The sequence below is a fragment of the Pleurodeles waltl genome, chromosome 6 (assembly GCF_031143425.1).
Source record: "Pleurodeles waltl isolate 20211129_DDA chromosome 6, aPleWal1.hap1.20221129, whole genome shotgun sequence".
NCBI lineage: Eukaryota > Metazoa > Chordata > Amphibia > Caudata > Salamandridae > Pleurodeles > Pleurodeles waltl.
The window spans coordinates 1,682,897,920-1,682,915,384 of NC_090445.1; the positions used below are offsets into that span (position 1 = coordinate 1,682,897,920).

General features: G+C 46.1%; 1 protein-coding gene across 2 annotated transcripts in view; it reads left to right on the forward strand.

Annotated features, from left to right (window-relative positions):
* The window catches only part of ADGRD2 (adhesion G protein-coupled receptor D2), a 386,891-nt gene that overhangs the window by 211,336 nt on the left and 158,090 nt on the right, over nucleotides 1-17,465 (forward strand). For both annotated transcript variants that reach the window (XM_069241720.1, XM_069241719.1), the window contains exons 18-19: nucleotides 3,031-3,164; nucleotides 9,307-9,422. In XM_069241720.1, coding sequence (XP_069097821.1) covers nucleotides 3,031-3,164; nucleotides 9,307-9,422 — 250 coding nt within the window. The remainder of the gene's footprint in view (nucleotides 1-3,030; nucleotides 3,165-9,306; nucleotides 9,423-17,465) is intronic.

The window sequence follows — 17,465 nt, forward strand, 5'->3', positions numbered from 1 at the left end:
GAGAAAAAGAGGGGTCTCAAAACATGTTTTCCCCATGTTTAATTCTCAGAGGGATTTTGAACAGGTCTACAGCCCGAACTGCGGGACAGAATTACACCAAATTTGGCAGAGAGGTAGTTTTTGGTCCACCAAGTGCCCTTTTTAGGTTGAGCATAGCAGCACACAAGCCCTGCTTTTCAAACTCTCGTCATCTATTCTGTGGACTTTAACCATGGCCATCTCACACTTATCATATTTTTTCGGGCCTGGGCCTGCCTTTCAAAAATCCCTTGATGTTGTTGATAAATGCTTTATGTTTATCCTGTCTTGAGGCTGGTTTGTTACTGCCTTGGAGACCGATTCTGTTACATGGATAATTGCACAATCGGACAGATGCCTTTGTGTCTGCGTGCTATTTTTTCTTTTGCCTCGCCGCTTCATGCTCATGACAGTATGTTGTTTCTTCACCTTCCTGGGTTTCAGCCATCTTGCTGTTTACTTGTGATGTCTGTTGGGTCTTTTTTTTTTTGCAGTTTTATGTAGCGCAAACTCGACATGAAGGTATTGGAACACTTTATTTATTTTTTGCAGTTTTATATTACGCAAACTTGATACAAAGGTGTTACAGTTCTTTACATGAGCACTGGTTACATTACACAAGAACACATTCATTTTTCGTAGCAAGGGGAGATTAAACGATTTGCTCAGAATCCAGGATGTTGAGCCAGTGCCAAGACTCGAACAGTGATCCCCAGCTCCAAAGTTGTCAGCTTTGGCCCTTACACCACATCCTCTCCCCTAGGGTTCCTTGCCTGGTGCGTGTTGGGGTAGTCAGGGAATAACTAGTTTTTTTTTTAAAACGCTTGGTAATGCAGGTTCTGCCATTTCATAGCGCTGCAAAGCAGGTGCCATTCTCAACAAAATCGCTATAATTCATTTGCATCGTTTTTGCAGAGATGAAGAGGTGAAAAAGCTATGTCAGGATTGTAATCTGTGTCTGTATATATTCATTGAAAAATCCAAAGGTTACAGGGACGTTATAGTTGGGTTCTGAATTTCTTTGCATAAAACCATAGAAATTCAGCAGTTATACATATGGTTAACTCAAGTGACTATAACTCGCGCCCTAAGGTAACTATAACTCGCACCCCAGCTATGCACAGTTTTCTCATCAATAACTGTATTGCAAATGTTGCAGTAATAATATCAATAATGCCATAGAAGATGTCATCACTGATGTAATATGAGGAGTAATTAGCCGTGCATGGCGAAGGAAGTTATAGTTAACCTAGCGCGCGAGCTATAGTTACTTGAGTTAACCATAAACTGCTGTATTTCTAATGTTTTAATGTGAAGAAGTTCAGAATCTAACTATAACGTCCCGGTAACCTTTGGTTTCCTCAATAAATATATATAGACACGGATGCACAAGATATAGTTACCTTAGAGCACCACTTGTAGTCGTTTGAGCCAACCATAAATATGGGCCTCATTAACAGTTCGACGGCCGGGATAACCCGTCTGCTGAACTTCCGACAGGGAGGTTGCCGCCATGCTGGCTACCTCCCCACCAGGCCCATTATGACTTTCTTGCTGGGCTGACGGGCAGAAACAAAGGTTTCTTCCAGTCAGCCCAGTGGGAAAATGGCAGCAGTATTGTTGCTAACTCGTAATCGTGCCGGTAGCAATGCTGCTACCCGCAGGGTGCACCAGCACCCTTGCAATGCTCACTGTCTGCAGACAGTGAGCATTGCGAGGGTGCTGGGCAGGGGGAGCTCTGCCCTGCCCATACCATGTGCATGGGCGGTGCAGGGCCCCCCTTGTGGCCCCCTGTCCCTGTTCTCCGCCATCCTTTTCAACGCAATGATACCGCCATAATAATGCTGGCGGAGAATCATGTCATAATCAGCAGGATGGCGCTACATGCAGTGCTGCCGTGGCTGATTCCGACCTTTGCCACCGTCAGCCCGTCGGGATCACTGATCGCGGCGGAGATAGCGGGGTCATATTGTGGCGGTCAGACCGCCACAGTAGCGGAAGTCCTGACTGCGACCACGAGGCCTTATATCTGCTGAATTTCTATGGTTTTGTTGGTTTCGAGTGTGTAAATTCAGAACTATAACGTCCCTGTAACCTCTGTTTTTTAAGTTAATTTCTGTTTTTTAAAATGCTATTTCCTAACTATAATGTCCCTGTAACCTTTGGTACCTTTGTAACCTTTATATATATATCAGGGGAAGATAAAGAGAGAGAGAAAGAATGAGAGAGAGAGAGAGAGAGAGAGGGGTTTACTTACTTTAATTATACTTACCATATGTGAAGTAAAGGCATAAGTGCTAAAGTCACCTACACGGTAAGGGCATGCATCCTAAAGGCACAGTGGAGAAGGAACATCACAAAAGAAAATAATGGATGGAGTGTTGAAACTTTTCAAACACTCACCCCAGTCACAGATCGGGGTTTAATCCATTGTTCTTTTGCTCATCATGCCACCCCAGTTTGGACCCAACCATATGCAAATCAGTCTTGACCCTGCTAGCCTGCCTGATGAAGGGTGATAACCTGAAACTGGTCCCAAGATGCTTGTTTTCTGTCCAGGGAGGACCTGGCCTGGCAGTTCGGGCTGAACTGTTCCCATGAGGAACAGGGTCAAGACTGATTTGCATTGGGCTGGGTCCAAACTGGGGTAGCATGGTGCGCAAAAGAACGATGGGTTAAACCCAGATCTGTGACTGGGGGTGAGTGTTTGCATTGTTCAGCACTCCGTCCATCATCCTTTTGTGTTGCTACATTGGAGAAGGAACCTGTGGTAAAGTCATGCATTGTAACCTCATACATTCTACAAGGGTCTGCTAATTACCATCACATCTTCTAAATCTAAAATAAATTAATATAGGAAAAAGGTGAAAAAGATGAACATTCTGCTTTCAGTCCTACGTACCCACTATTTTTGTTCGTCCGCTTTCCTGATGTGGTATGAGTTTTCTAGTAAAAACACACATGAAATAATTGCATAGATGAATGAAAGGATGTTTGATTTCTATTTTGAAGGTCTACCGATCATCATCGTGGGGGTCACCCTGGCGACATCATTCAACAAATATGTGGCAGACAATCACTGCTGGTTGAATGTTCAAACAGATATCATCTGGGCGTTTGTTGGACCTGTTCTGTTCATCTTAACAGTAAGTGTTGGGTGATTTTACTAAAGAGGGAGAGGGAGATAGAGGCAGATTTCAGAGTCTGTATACAGTTAGCCTACAAGAAAATTAATATCATTCATTCAATGAAAGTAAAGCATCGATTCCTCAAGTAAGTTGACAGTCATTTATTTGCAAACTTTCCGGAAAGAATTACTTCACCTTTTCAAATAGTTCCTAAATGAGTCTTTGAAATAAATATGCACAAGTTTGTTTTGACTACTATAATCTCTGTTTCCTACCACCTTTAAATTACCCTGAAGTTTGCAAGCCTGTCAGTCCTGCTTTACTTTGTGTAGCCAGAATGAGAGAGAAAGAAAATGATTGTCCGTTAAATATAGACCTCTTCCTAAAATCATCAGTGCCTGCGGGAAAGTTTATTAAGTGCAAAAACCAAGCATCCTCCCTTCACATTCTTTCACTGCTTGGTCGTCTAGAGCACACACTTAAACATAATAATATGCATGTTTTGAGCACAGTCTGCTTTCCTATGTTGTCCATCACATCTGTCACATTCCAGACATTTATTTGGAGGCCAGAGGTCTAGAGGTAACGGGTTCACTTCTGAGAGGCTGGCATAGTTGGAGCAAAGTCAGTCATATGTCTGCAGACTCTATGTGCAGTCAAATAAGGTGCAACTTTTAGGTTCAAACATTCTGAGCGTATCCAAGGCCTATGAAGATAACAGTATTCAGTACAAGAACCAAAACATGTTCCTCTGTTTCCGGTGCTACGCCCGATGCAGGACACATGGGTAGCCAGTATTGATGCAGAAGATAGAGAGCTGTTTTGCCGACCCATAAAGAAAATGCATGAACAAGTGATGGATCCTACAGTGCAGTTCATGGTCAGCTAAAACCCGGGATCATGCGAATATTCTGAAGTTACTTGTCAAGATAGGCTCCTGAACTAATGTACGAGAAACAGACAAGCCTTTTTTAAGAGAATCATCTGCCAGGGATAAGAGAAAGGGGTTATGGTCGCTATGCAATCAGACAATGATTTCAATATTGGTAAGTAGTGCCCAAAGTCTTACGTCTAGCAGGATGTAGTCTATACCACTTCTGCTGCGTCCCCTCCCAAAGGTGGGTTGTCTATCTGGGTCGGAACCAGTGCAACCATTACAAGCCCTTAGGCTCCTCCCAACCACCAGAGTTGCAAACTGGAGAGCAGAATTGGAAAATAGATATTGGGCTTTGCCAGACGGATTATGGGTGCCCCAGAGCTCATCTTCCTCCTCTGTCAGAGAGTTAATTGAAGGAGATGGCTCAAATGAAGTGTTAAAATCCCCTGCAGCCACAATTTTAGCCTGCTGCTGATAAACACCAATTAAATCATCTAGCATGGCCACTGCTAGTATATCAGTGCCTGAGGAATCAGATCTAACATATGCATTAAATACAATCAGATTTAGGCCTGGGGGAAACTTGAGCTTAAGCCCCATTAAGTCAGGGGAATCAACTTTTAGCTGCTTGTGGACGAAGGCAATTGCATTTTTTACTAAATTTATCAGACCGCCAATCGCTCTTCCTGCTTTCTTCAGGGGGCTAGCTTCAACGTTATAGGTAGAATATAGCCTTAGAACCCGCCGTAGCGGGCTCTACCGGCTATTAAAGGCCCGCTCCCGCGTTAAATGCCCGAGCCGAAGGCGAGGGCATTTAACAAGGTAAAGGGCCTTTAATAGCCGGTAGAGCCCGCTACGGCGGGTTCTAAGGCTATTAGAACATTCTGCCACTCAGGGCAGAATGTTCTATTTAAAAAAACAAATTGCTCACAGAGCCCGAGGGGATTAAAATCCCCTCGGGCTCCGTGAGGCTTTGTTCACAGTTGTTGCTGTGAACAAAGCGAACATTGGAATGTTGGCGCTGCAGGCTTTTACCGGCCAGTAAAAGCCCGCAGCACTCCATTGTTTTCAATGGAGCTGCCAACTTCCAATGTTCTAATAGCCATTAACATACACTTTGCCCACAGCTCATGTCTCCTGGAAGACACATACATCATCATCATCCAATAAAAGTAGTCCAATTGGGGTCGGAGAGGTTAGAGTTGATCCTCGCCAAATTCCATGATATCATAGTCAAGCCATCTTGCACATCAGTGTCTGTTTAATTTGTAAGTTCAGCAGCCCCCTCTGAAGGCTGGCAAGTAATGCCCAAAATGGGTAGTCTATTCTTTGCTCTGCCTCTAAGTTTTGGGCCTCCAGCCTGCAGTGAATACTTTTGAAGCACTTTGATGGTGTGGCCTCTCCTCCAGTAAATGTCCAAAACTCTGTAATTGGAACCTTTTTGATGATTTGGCATTATTCTAGAAGCTTTGTGTCTCAGTAGCGCAGGCACTGCTATTGGCTTAATATCAGAAAGGACCTTAAATTCACTATTGTCTTATTCTCTATTTAACTAAAGTCTATTTAAGCACTGTGAGGATGATTTTTCATGTCTATGACCACCTAAGTCAGTGCTCGTATGCACAAAATGTCTTTTCTGATGGCAAAATCTCATAAGTAATTCACAGAATCATAAATGTGCTACTCCTGCTCTCAGGAGTAGTTTCTGTGCACATTGGAATTCCACCAGAATGGTGAAATCCTTGTTTTTGCAGGTCTACTGGTGCAAGTGGGGTTGTGGGCACAGCAAGTTCGTCTCACCATTAAAACTTGGTGAACACTGTCAGTATCTACTTTTTGGCAGACACAAAATATTTGACAATAGTTTCCACGGTGGGAGTGCTACAGACTTGGGGCCTGATTTAGACATGACAGATATCCTGTCCTCCATATTACAATCTATAAAGGGTATAATGGAATTGTAATACGACTGATATTTTGTTCATCACACTTGTGATGGGGTAACCCCATCCACCAAACTCTAAATCAGGTCCTTAGTCCTTTCAAGGCCTAAAGTGAAAACGTTCCAATGATCGTAAAGAGGGTACACCCAAAAGAGATGTAAGAGTAGGGTAAAAGGTTCTCCCCTAGAGGATAAAAATAAAAGGAAGTTGAAGTGAACATACATTTTTCCATTTGTGTACTCATGGATCTCCGGGACTTTACTTTGAGTATTGCTAAATTTTTTCCCACAATGCCAAAAAAGTCCCAAATTTACTATAAATGCAAGAGAAATGCAACAGGATGAATTGCTAACTTTGTTTGCTGTAGCTTTGTAATCATGGCCTGTCTGACTTCGGATTACTTGAGATAAATTGTTTTCCTGGACAGCGTTAGTTTAAACATATTTTATTATAACCTAATTTATGTCAAAAAATGTTTGAGCAATTTTATTATTGCACTCTATAGCATAAAACACTGAGGTCCTCATTATGACCCTGGCGGTCGGTGCTAAGGTGGTGGTAATAACGGCAACAGGCCGGCGGTAAAAAAAAAATGGGATTATGATCACAGCGGTAACCCCCAACACAGACAGCCACTTTAACACACCGACTGCCAGGATGGTAACGGCAGCTGGGCTGTAGACTTCGGTCTCCAGCCAGGTGACCATTACATTCCCACCCTCGGGATTATGACCCCGCCTACCGCCATGGATTTCGTGGCAATCTTACCACCACAAAAACCATGGCGGTAGGCACTATCAGTGCCAGGGAATCCCTTCTCTGGCACTGATAGTGGTCTCCCCCGCTCCCCTCCGCCTCCCTGGAGTCCTCCCGCACCCTCCCCCTCACCCTTCCGACTTCCCCCCAACATACACACACCTACACGCACAGACATACACACGCATACACACACGCATACCTACATTCGCCAACGCATGCACACATGCTTTCCCACACACCGCAACACACACCAACATACTTTGGCGCACACACGCATTCACTACACACAACATGCACATACACGTACATTCAGTTATTCTCGCACTCACAACGCGACTCACGCCCGAATGCACGCATTCCAGAACACCCCCACACACCCCCACAACACCCCCACACACGCACACAACACCCCCTCTCCTGTCGGAGAACCCGACTTACTTGCGTGCCGGGGGTCCTCAGGCTGGAGACGGGACACAGCGCTGCTGTCAGCAGCGGCGTCTGCCAGCAAAACACCGCCAGGCTGTATCAGTGTTCATGATACAGTCTGCGGCGTTTTGCTAGCGTGGCGGTGCTGCTGACAGCAGCGCCACCTTACCGCCGTCCCCCACCGTGACCGTCTGCGGTATTCCGCCAGCCTTCTGGCAGAATACCGTCGACTGTCATAATACGCGTGGACCGTTGGTAGCCACGGCGACGGTATGTTGGCAGCCGTCACCGTGGCATTAGGCGGCAGTTACCACCAATGTTGTAATGAGGGCCTAAATGATCATTTATAAGTGCACAATGCAGTTTCATATGTTAGATTCCTTAATTTTCAGTAGAATTTGTTTAGAAAATATTTAATCCAACAGTATTTTGTAAATTAAAAAACAAAAAGCAAATAAAAACTAAGCGCAGAAAATCTAGAAAAAGATTTATTCAAGGTTAAAATAATTTAAGTAGGTGGTAATAAATTAGAAGCTTTCGAAGGGCTGTGTGTTTAACATGATAGATGGGCAGGTGTAGGCATGTGGAATCATATGAAATAGGGGGTCCCACGTAAGGCTCCCGAAGAGAGAGGGATTTAAGGATAATGATCCCCATTGCCAAATTAATGTCAATATATTCACATGTAAGACAAACTGTATTTTTCTAAAGTAAAAAAAAAAAACAGATAAAATACATACAATAGAATTAAATAAAAATATATTACGTCAAAGACAAGTTTTATAAAAATACGTTTGGCTCTGAGCACATAAATTTATAGCAAACTGGGATTATTATTCTGATGTTTTGGAAAATAAACTTAAGAAAAAGGATGTTTAAGGAAACAATTGTAAAAGATGGAAACAAGAGTAGGATGGTGAATTAGGTTATTCCCTACCCTCTTTCTCTAATAGAGCTATAAACATTAAGTAAATATCGATCTTTTTGATTGTTCCTGTTTGTTTTGCATTATAAATGCAAAGAGGCAATAGCCAGGCACTCCTTGTTTCATCCTGCCTCATCAATGAACAAATAAACATTTAGGGCCTGATTCTGACCCCGGCGGTAAGGAACCGCCGGGGCCAGGGTCGGCGGGAGCACCGCCAACAGGCTGGCGGTGCCCCGCAGGGCATTCTGACCGCGGCGGTTTTGCCGCGGTCAGAAGTGGAAAACCGGCGGTCTCCCGCCGGTTTTCCGCTGCCCATTAGAATCCTCCATGGCAGCGCAGCTCGCTGCGCCGCCATGGGGATTCTGACAGCCCATACCGCCATCCTGTTCCTGGCGGTTCTCCCGCCAGGAACAGGATGGCGGTATGGGTTGTCGTGGGGCCCCTGGGGGCCCCTGCAGTGCCCATGCCAATGGCATGGGCACTGCAGGGGCCCCCGTAAGAGGGCCCCACAAGGAATTTCACTGTCTGCATTGCAGACAGTGAAATTCGCGACGGGTGCAACTGCACCCGTCGCACCTTCCCACTCCGCCGGCTCAATTCTGAGCCGGCGTCCTCGTGGGAAGGGAGTTTTACACTGGGCTGGCGGGCGGCCTTTTGGCGGTCGCCCGCCAGCCCAGTGTAAAACACAGAATAGCCGCAGCGGTCTTCCGACCGCGGTGCGGTATTCTGGAGGGGGGAAGTCTGGCGGGCGGCCTCCGCCGCCCGCCAGACTTAGAATGAGGCCCTTAGTTACTACTTCATATGTTGCCCATTGGCTAGAATATTTACAAATGGGGATTGGAAGTGATTCTTCAAATTCAGTGTGACCTACTTGGAGAACTTTTTTCCTACATTTTTGTAAGTAGCCTTTTGAAGAGATTAGTGGGTATTCTCCTTTCTCGCCTTTCCCACCTTTCGCTCTTTCCTCTCTCTAAGCAAATGCCCAGTCAGGCCATCTATAGAAATATCTATTGTTTATGTTTCAAAGCACACATTTTTTAATGTAGATGTTTAAATATTCTGCTTGGGCCTCATTTAGAAAATTTAGCAGCCAGATTTGTGAGTGCACAATTTGCAAATAATACATGCAGTGTTATTGAATGATTCCCTGTTTTTGACTAGGTCATGGGAACTATCTTTTCATGTGGGCAATAATAAGCTATTTCACCTATGTTTTCTAAATTTCAGGTAAACACTTTTGTCCTTTTTCGTGTGGTTATGGTGACAGTTTCCAGTGCGCGGAGGCGTTCAAAGATGTTAACACCAAGTTACAGTCTAGAGAAACAGATTGGAATCCAAGTGTGGTAAGTCAAGCACAGTAAGCCCATGCCTTTAACAAACATGCATCAAATGGCAATATCAGACCACATTTTGTAGAGGATACTGTTCCATCATCTGCACTTGCACCCATGCACATGGTGCAAGTTTCTTATCATGCCATCTAAGAAAGGCAAAACTTTCTCACAAAAATGCATTTGTTATTTTTTTTTTTATATCAGTGATTTATAAAGTGTCCAAGTGTACAAGGTGGTGTATATGATTCTTCGCACAGGGGATCATTACGACCCTGGCGGCCTGAAGCCCGCCAGGGCTGCGGTGATGGTCAGACCGCCGCCAATGTGGTGGTCTGACCACCACACTACGACCGTAGAGGTAGAGCCAGGGTCAGACCACCAAAACCACCAGATTAGGAGTTTTCATCGGTCTGGCGGTCCTAATTCGCCAGAGCAGTGCTGCCCTGGGGATTTACGAGTCCCTTCTCTACCAGTGATTTCATGGCAGTAGCACCGCCCTGAAAAGGTTGGCAGAGACAGAGTGCAGGTGGCCACAGGGGGGCACTGCACTACCCATTCACTTGGCGTACGCAGTGCAGTGGCCCCTCTGGCCAGCAACTCGCAAAATAGGAAAGGTACATGGCCAGAATCCTTTTACCGGTGGCAAACTGCCCAATGGGCATTTTGCAGCCGGCAATACTGCTTCATCCATCTGTCCCTAAGTTCTTAAAGTAAAGAGGTCATAAGTCCCAATAGTAAAATAAATGAGAGTCTCCAAAATCAGAAAGCAAAGAATTAATCAAGAATAGCCCCATGAACTATTACAATGAAAATAAAATGAATGATTACCCTTATAGTGAAATATCGTTGGTTCACTCTATCATTAGAGATGAGTATAAACCCTTCAATTGGATCGTAATCGCTTACATGGTTCCAAAGTCCAAAAAGGAACAGGAGGAGTACTGATAGTAAGCTTCATTGACCTCTTTGTTTATAAAGATGTTTCTATGGGAGCAGGTATATTAGATGTGTCTTGAACCTGCTAAACATGGATGTTTGCCTGATGTGGATGGAAAAGATATTCCAGAATAAATAGGTATTTCTATAGATCTGATTCGATCAGTGTGTCTATTTCTTAGAGAATGAGGACATCAGAGGACATCTCTAGCCTTCTTTCCTTTTCTTTCTTTACCCCTTTCCTGAGTTTGGCTCGAATCTGTCTAGAAGTACAAATGCAGACAGGTATAGTTGTGAGCTGCATTTCTCAGTGGCAAGCAGGCAGCCTTTGATGGTGGGCACAGCCCGTTGGCTACCGGAAGAGCTGAATTCAATTCCCAGAAGAGGGACACCCTGCTCCAAATCCAAGGCCTTTTTGTCCCCATGTCTGGAAAGAATACACACCACACCACAGGAGAGCCATTCACAGTCATGTGACCGTGGCAGGAAGGGACATTGGGTTTAGGCAGAAAATTGTCAACTTTCGAAAAGTAGCATTTTCAGAATAGTAACTTACAAAATATATGTTTATCATTAAAGAGGATTTAAAATTACAATTCAAATGAGTGGAAGAAGTATTTCTCTATCTGTTCTCCAACTGGCATTATCACTTATTAAGTGTTATAAGGTAACCCAGTGTTAGTCTAAGGGGGAAATAGCTTTACTACAATGAAAAACAACTTTGGAGTTATTTCACTGTAAGACATGTTCAACATTAATTTCTACATGTCCTACTTTTAAATATCATGTACCTTTATGGGAAATAAGGCCTACATTTGGGTAACTTACTAACATTTAAAGGGAAGGTTTAGGCCTGTCAAAAGTGGTTATTTTGACAGGTCAAATTTTGAGTTTAAAACTGCCAAAGGAAGGTTACCTGTGTGCCACTACCATGCATGCGTATGACGGTAGTCTCTCACGAACAGCAGGCACATGTGTGTGCACACGAGTAAGCACATGTTCATGTGTAGTCAGCCCCGACCCCCTTATTCTAACTGCTTCACAGTGGCCCTGTCTTAAAAAGTGAACACTGATGGTAAACAGGTGCAGTTGATTTACCATGCAATTATTGTGACTGAGACTGAGGTAGGGAGACCCATCCATAGGAAACATGAAGAAGTGTCCTTCATGATCATGTATTAGATTTTACTATATGAATTACTGCATGGTCGATACACAATGAAAAATCATTATAGAGTGGTCCTTAGTATTTGGCTTTGGGTATCTCATGTTTTTAGGCAACTAACAAACACAAAGGAGGTCATTTTGACCCTGGTGGTAAAAACCGCCTACTGCTGCGGCGATGGCCGCCAAAAGACCTTCGCCGCGGCTACCAGCCGTTCGTCCTATTATGACCATAATCCAGCAGTGGTCATGGCAGCGAATGGCAGTAATGTGGCGCTGCTGCCAGCAGCAGCGCCACGCCAGTAGACCGCCGCAGACCGTATCATGACCCATGATACAGCCTGGCGGTGTTCTGCTGGCGGTCCCGTCTCTTGCCGGAGGACCCCCTGACAACAGGTAAGTCGGGTGCTCCGACAGGGGACGGGGGTTGGAGGTGTTGTGTGGGGGCGTGTGTATGTCTGTGCGTGTGTGAATGCGGGTGTGTGTTGTGTGTTGTATGTGTGTGCATGTATGGATGTGTGAGTGCGTGTATGTCGTGTTCTGTGAATGCTTGTCTGCTTGTATGTATGTACGTGTGTGTGGATGTGTGTGTGAAGTGATGTCTGCATGCGTGGATGAATGAGGGAATGAGTGTGTGTATGAAGGTGCGTGTATGAAGGGGGGTTGAGGGGAAACCTGGGGAGGAGGAGGGGGGGGCGGGGGAGATCCTGATTGTGAGAAAACAGGGCTGATTGCAGAGGCCCCATAACTTTTTGCCCCCATTCTCCTCTTTTTGCTGGTGTTTTCCTGACTTTGATGGTGCCCTGGGTACTGCTAACCAGTCCCAGGGCCTGTGCTCTGTGTAAAATGGATATGCAAATTAGGCTAATTATAATTGGCTAAGTTAACCTACCTATAAGTCCCTAGTATATGGTAGGGCATGTAGGTTTAGGGACCACAGCATAGGTGGTGCACACCTAGGTGCACTGCTGAGGTGCCCAGTGTCATTTTAAAGGCAGGCCTGCTTTGCTGGCTGCTTTTAAATTAAAGTTATATGCAAATTCGACTTTGGAATTAAAGGTACTTCCAAAGTCTTAAACTACCTTATTTTTACATATAAGTCACCCCTAAGGTGTGCCCTATGTGCCCCTAGGGCTGGGTGCCATGTAACTATAAGCAGGGACTTTATAAAAATAGATTTATAAGCCCTGGTGAGGTAAAAACAGCCAAATTCGTTTTTCCCTCATTGAAGTAAATGGCCTTCATAGGCTAGAATGGGCAGACTTTATTTTAAATTTTAAAGTCTCCTTAAATGTTACATACCAAGAATTTGGTATCAAATTGATTGTTGTAATAAATCCCACAACTTCCAGTTGTTGGATTTAATATAACTTGTCCAGGTAAAAAGTTTAGACTTTACCTAAAAAGTTGCCAATTTCAGCTCTGCATTGTTTTTGCAGCTGTGCTCTGATTGGCCAGCCTGCAGCAGCTTCTGCCAGGCTGCCTTGATGAGGTGTGAAGTTGCCGGGCTTCACACAAAGGAATGTGCTTGGGGGAGAGAATCTCCCCTCAGCAGATGGTGAGGCAGGAAGGGGGAGGGCTGCCAAACTGGTCTTCAAAGGCAGAGAAGGACATTTGCAGCACCCAGCAACACCCCCACATCCTGCAACCCCAGACAGCTAGGTGCCCCCTTGATTAGATTAGGAGAGGGCAGGAGAGGGGTGTGTTTATGATTTTTAGCCACACCAGTGGGTGGGCTCAGCCAGATGTAACCTCCAAAAATCAGATTCATCCATGTTGGATTTTTAGAGACTGTTGCCTTCTGGGATGGATTTTTGCCACACTTCCCAGGAAGTGGTCATCACAGGGGGACGACCCTGTCCCTGATTGGAGAACCAGGGCCCCCCTGCTTTTCACCCAGGAGCAAGGATAAAACTGGCAGACCTGCACCCACACCTCAGATCCCCTCCAGAATTCAACAAGAAAGGAACTAAAGAAGAAGAAGGACTGCCCTGCTGGACCCCTGGCCTGCACCTGGACCCTGCACTCAGAAGGACTGCACCAGCTGCACACTTGGGCTTCACCACAAGAAGGACTTTGCCTGGCTTCAACTGGTTCAAGGAGGGACTCCCTGTTTGCTACAGGTGAAAAATTGCTAAACCAGAGTCCCCTGCACCAACTCCTGAAGAAAGCGACCAGCTGACCACTGTCCAGTGGCCAAAAAGGAGTTTGCGCCAGGTGCATTGTGGGAGTTGTAGTCCGCACTTCCCAAGGACCATCACAGAACTTCTGGACCCTTGGGGTGAGCTGTGGACCCCAAAAGAACCTTAAAAGAACATCTGGGTGAAGCCCCAGAAGTTTGGAAAAGATTGGAGAATTTTTTAAAAAAAGCTCCATAAAGTGACCGACCCGCCGCGGAAATTCTAGCCGGCTTGCCTCAACCGCGACCCGGCCTGACTTCGTGGTTCGTCCCGTTAAAGAAAAACATCCAAAAAAGAGACTAAGTCCGAACGTAAAAAGTTGACCGGGACCTCCCAGCCATCGTATCCGAGAAGGGCTCCATGGACGTCGGATCAAGATCCAGGTTTACCCCGGTCGAAGGATTTTCATCTCGAAAAAACGACTAAGTCCGAAGGTAAAAGTCTCCACCGAGGAAACCCACATCGCGTATCCGGACAAGGGCTCCAGGAGGTCGGATTCAACTGGCAGGTTCGTCCCGGTGAAGAAAAACTTCAAAATAAAGACTAAGTCAGAAGGTAACTTTTTAACCGAGGCCTCCCGCGACCTGTAGCCGAGCAGGGCTCCATCGCGGTCGGCCTGAAAGTTTGACTTTGCCCCGGTCGAGGTGCAACCAGATGACCCGATTGGCGCTTTTTGTTTCTAAGCGCTAGAAAAGTAATAATTCTTTAAAAATTCATATCTCCGGTTCCCCTGAACCGATTTTAATCGTTTTTGTGTCATTTTAAAGATAAAAATATAAACTATTTTTATAAATTGGTTTTGGATTTTTAAACTGTTTCCTGTGTTTTATTTAATTACTGTTTTGTGATATTTGAATGCTTTACACTTTGTCTCTTAAGTTAAGCCTTGACGCTCGTTGCCAAGCTACCAAGGGTTGAGCTGGGATTAATTTACTGAGACCTAACTGTACCTATGTGGAGGTTAGTGGCTTGTTGCTAGGTGTAGGTACCTACCTGCCCTACCAATAACCCATTTTCCAACATAATTGGAAGCAGCGACGGGATCCTGTACTTGTGTTCAATATCACGTTACAGTTTTAGGTAAAACAACTTAAAAATCCTTTAAATTGTCCTAGTGCAAAAATTGTTTTTAATTTTTAATTTGGATTAATTTCAATTATTGAATTTTTGTAATTTTTCTAAATTCTTGTTTCCAATTTTTGCAAAAAGTTTTTGTTGACACAAAACTAGGGAACCATGGAGCTTGATCTGGCTAGCCTACCCACACTGACAGTAGTCCAGCTTAGGGGGTTGTGTATTGAAAGAGGGTTGCCTGCAACCACTGATCTCAGGAAGCAAATCCTGATCACATCCCTGACAGCATGGGCTGAGGCCCAAGAGGTAGAGTCAGAAGAAGCTCCAGAGGAGGGAGAAAGAAGGGAGGATGCAAGCTCTAACCACTCAGGGGAGGGAAGGCATCTGAGCCTAAGTGAGGATGAGGAAGAACGGTCCTCAGTAAATACAGTCACTAGGGGCAGACCCAAATCTAGTGGTGGGAAGGGGGTCCTTTCAGGAGGAGAGAACTCATCCATCAGAGAAAGAGAGCTGGAGGCCCAGCTAGCATACATAGCTTTGGAAGCAGAGAAGCTGGCCCTAGAAAAGAAAAAGTGGGCATACAAAGAGAAAAGAGATGGAAGCAGCGATAAAGAAGCTGAGGTGTCCATGGGTGGGGGAGTTTGCCCCAGATTACCCAAAGGGGTGGTTCCTGCCTATGTAGAGGGGGATGACATAGATAAGTGGCTGGGGGCCTTTGAGAGGGCACTCCAAATGAGAAGGGTTAGGCCTCAATACTGGGGTTCCCTTTTGTGGGAGTTGGTCCCCAACTCAGGGAGGGATAGGCTTCTGACCTTAAGGGGGGAGGAGGCAGATTCATACCCTAGTATGAAGAGGTGCTTAGCCAAGAAGTTTGGTCTGACCCCAGAGCAATATAGAATGAAGTTCAGGGACACCCAGAAGGTCAGTACCCAGTCTTGGGTTGACTTTGTGGACATTTCACTAAAGGCACTAGAGGGCTGGATTATTGGTAACAAAGTAGATACTTATGAGGGGTTATACAATCTGATCATGAGACAGCACATCTTGACCAATTGTACCCAAGAAAGGTTACGCCAGCATCTAGTGGACTCTAAGCAGACCAACCCTAGAGAGCTAGGGGAGGCAGCTGATGAGTGGTTGAGAACCAGGGTGGTTGTCAAGTCCCAGGGGGGAGACTCCAAGAAGGGGGGGACAGGTCCCCAAAAACCTAAGGAGGGAGGTGGTAAGCCCACCACAGAGACTCCCTCTGTACCCCAGAACCCTAAGAAGGAGGAGAGTAAATCCCACTCCCACTCTGACAAGCAGAGACAGGGAGACCCAGGGTTAAAAAAACTCTTGGACAGTAGGGCTTGCTTTGACTGTCAGCAGACAGGTCACTTCAGAGGAGATGCAGCCTGTCCAAGGAAGGTGGTTAGCACTGGGCTGTCCAGTGTAGCCATAGAGGAGGATTCCTCAGATGATGAAGTCCTCCTAGCATTGTGCTGGGAGACAGGACCAGATGGTAAGCTGGTGATCCCTGAGGGTGGGAGTAGGCACTTCCACCACATTCAAGTGAATGGGATCCCTACCACTGGCCTGAGGGACACCTGTGCCAGTCACACTATACTGAGTGACCGGTTAGTGACGCCAGACATGTATGTCCCAGGAAAGACAAAGAAAGTCAGGATAGCCACAGGGGAGGTCACCTCCAAACCTGTAGCCATAGTGCCCCTAGAGAGGGAGGGTATCCTTGACTGGATTAGGGTGGTAGTCAGTGCTGACCTCCCCCTAGATTGTATCCTGGGCAATGACCTCCCAGAGGTGAGTCTGGTCCCAGATGGGGTGGTCGCCCAGGGCGCCCCCCCAACCCAAAGTCCTGGGGAGTCAGTCCCTACAGTTAGGAGACAGGGGTCCCCAAGAAAAGGAAAGAAGAAAAGGAAGGGTAGGCCACTCTTAAAGAGAGTTCCAGGGAGCCAAAGGCCTTCTGCCCCAGTAGGGGGGGAGCCCAGAGTTGGCACTGGTGAGGCCTCACCTGACCCCAAGGAAGTCCTGAGTAGTCAGGCAGCTGTCCAGATGCAAGGTGTTGCCCCTGCACTGACAGAAGGGAGAGTGGAAGGAGGGTGTCTGCCACAGGAGGTGGTAGCCCCCCACTCTAGACAGCAAGAGGGGTGCCAGGACCCCAAAGTTGCCCTTAAAGCAGCTCAGCCACCTGTCAGTGGAGAGCTTAGGGTGTGGTTCTGGGTACTGACAGCTGTCAGTAGCCTCTGCTGGGTGCTAGCCTTCCTGGCAGCACTGTACTTGGCCTGGGAGGCAGACCCCAGGGCCAATAGTAAAGTAGGCCCTCTGACCCTATTGGTCATGGTGGGGTTGCTCAAGTGTTGGGTGACCTCTTTGGGTAAGCTAGGTGTTGCCCTAGCAAAGTTTGGAGTAGGGGAGGTGGGCACCTCACTACCCAAGTTGGCAGAGAGAAAGGAGGAAGACCCCCCTAGAGGGAAGTTTCAGTTTGAGTTGGGTCCTTTTACTGTTGGGATGGCTTCACTACCCAGAGGGAGTGACCCTGACAGGGGGATGTAAGGCAGAGTAGGCCCTGCAAAGGGACAGCCAGTTTTCTTCACTGTCTTCCTCGCCTAACAAGCCAGGAAGACTCTCCCAGGGTTGGGCTGAGTCTCCTGGGCGTGTGGGATGGGGGGGGGGTTGTGTGAGAAAACAGGGCTGATTG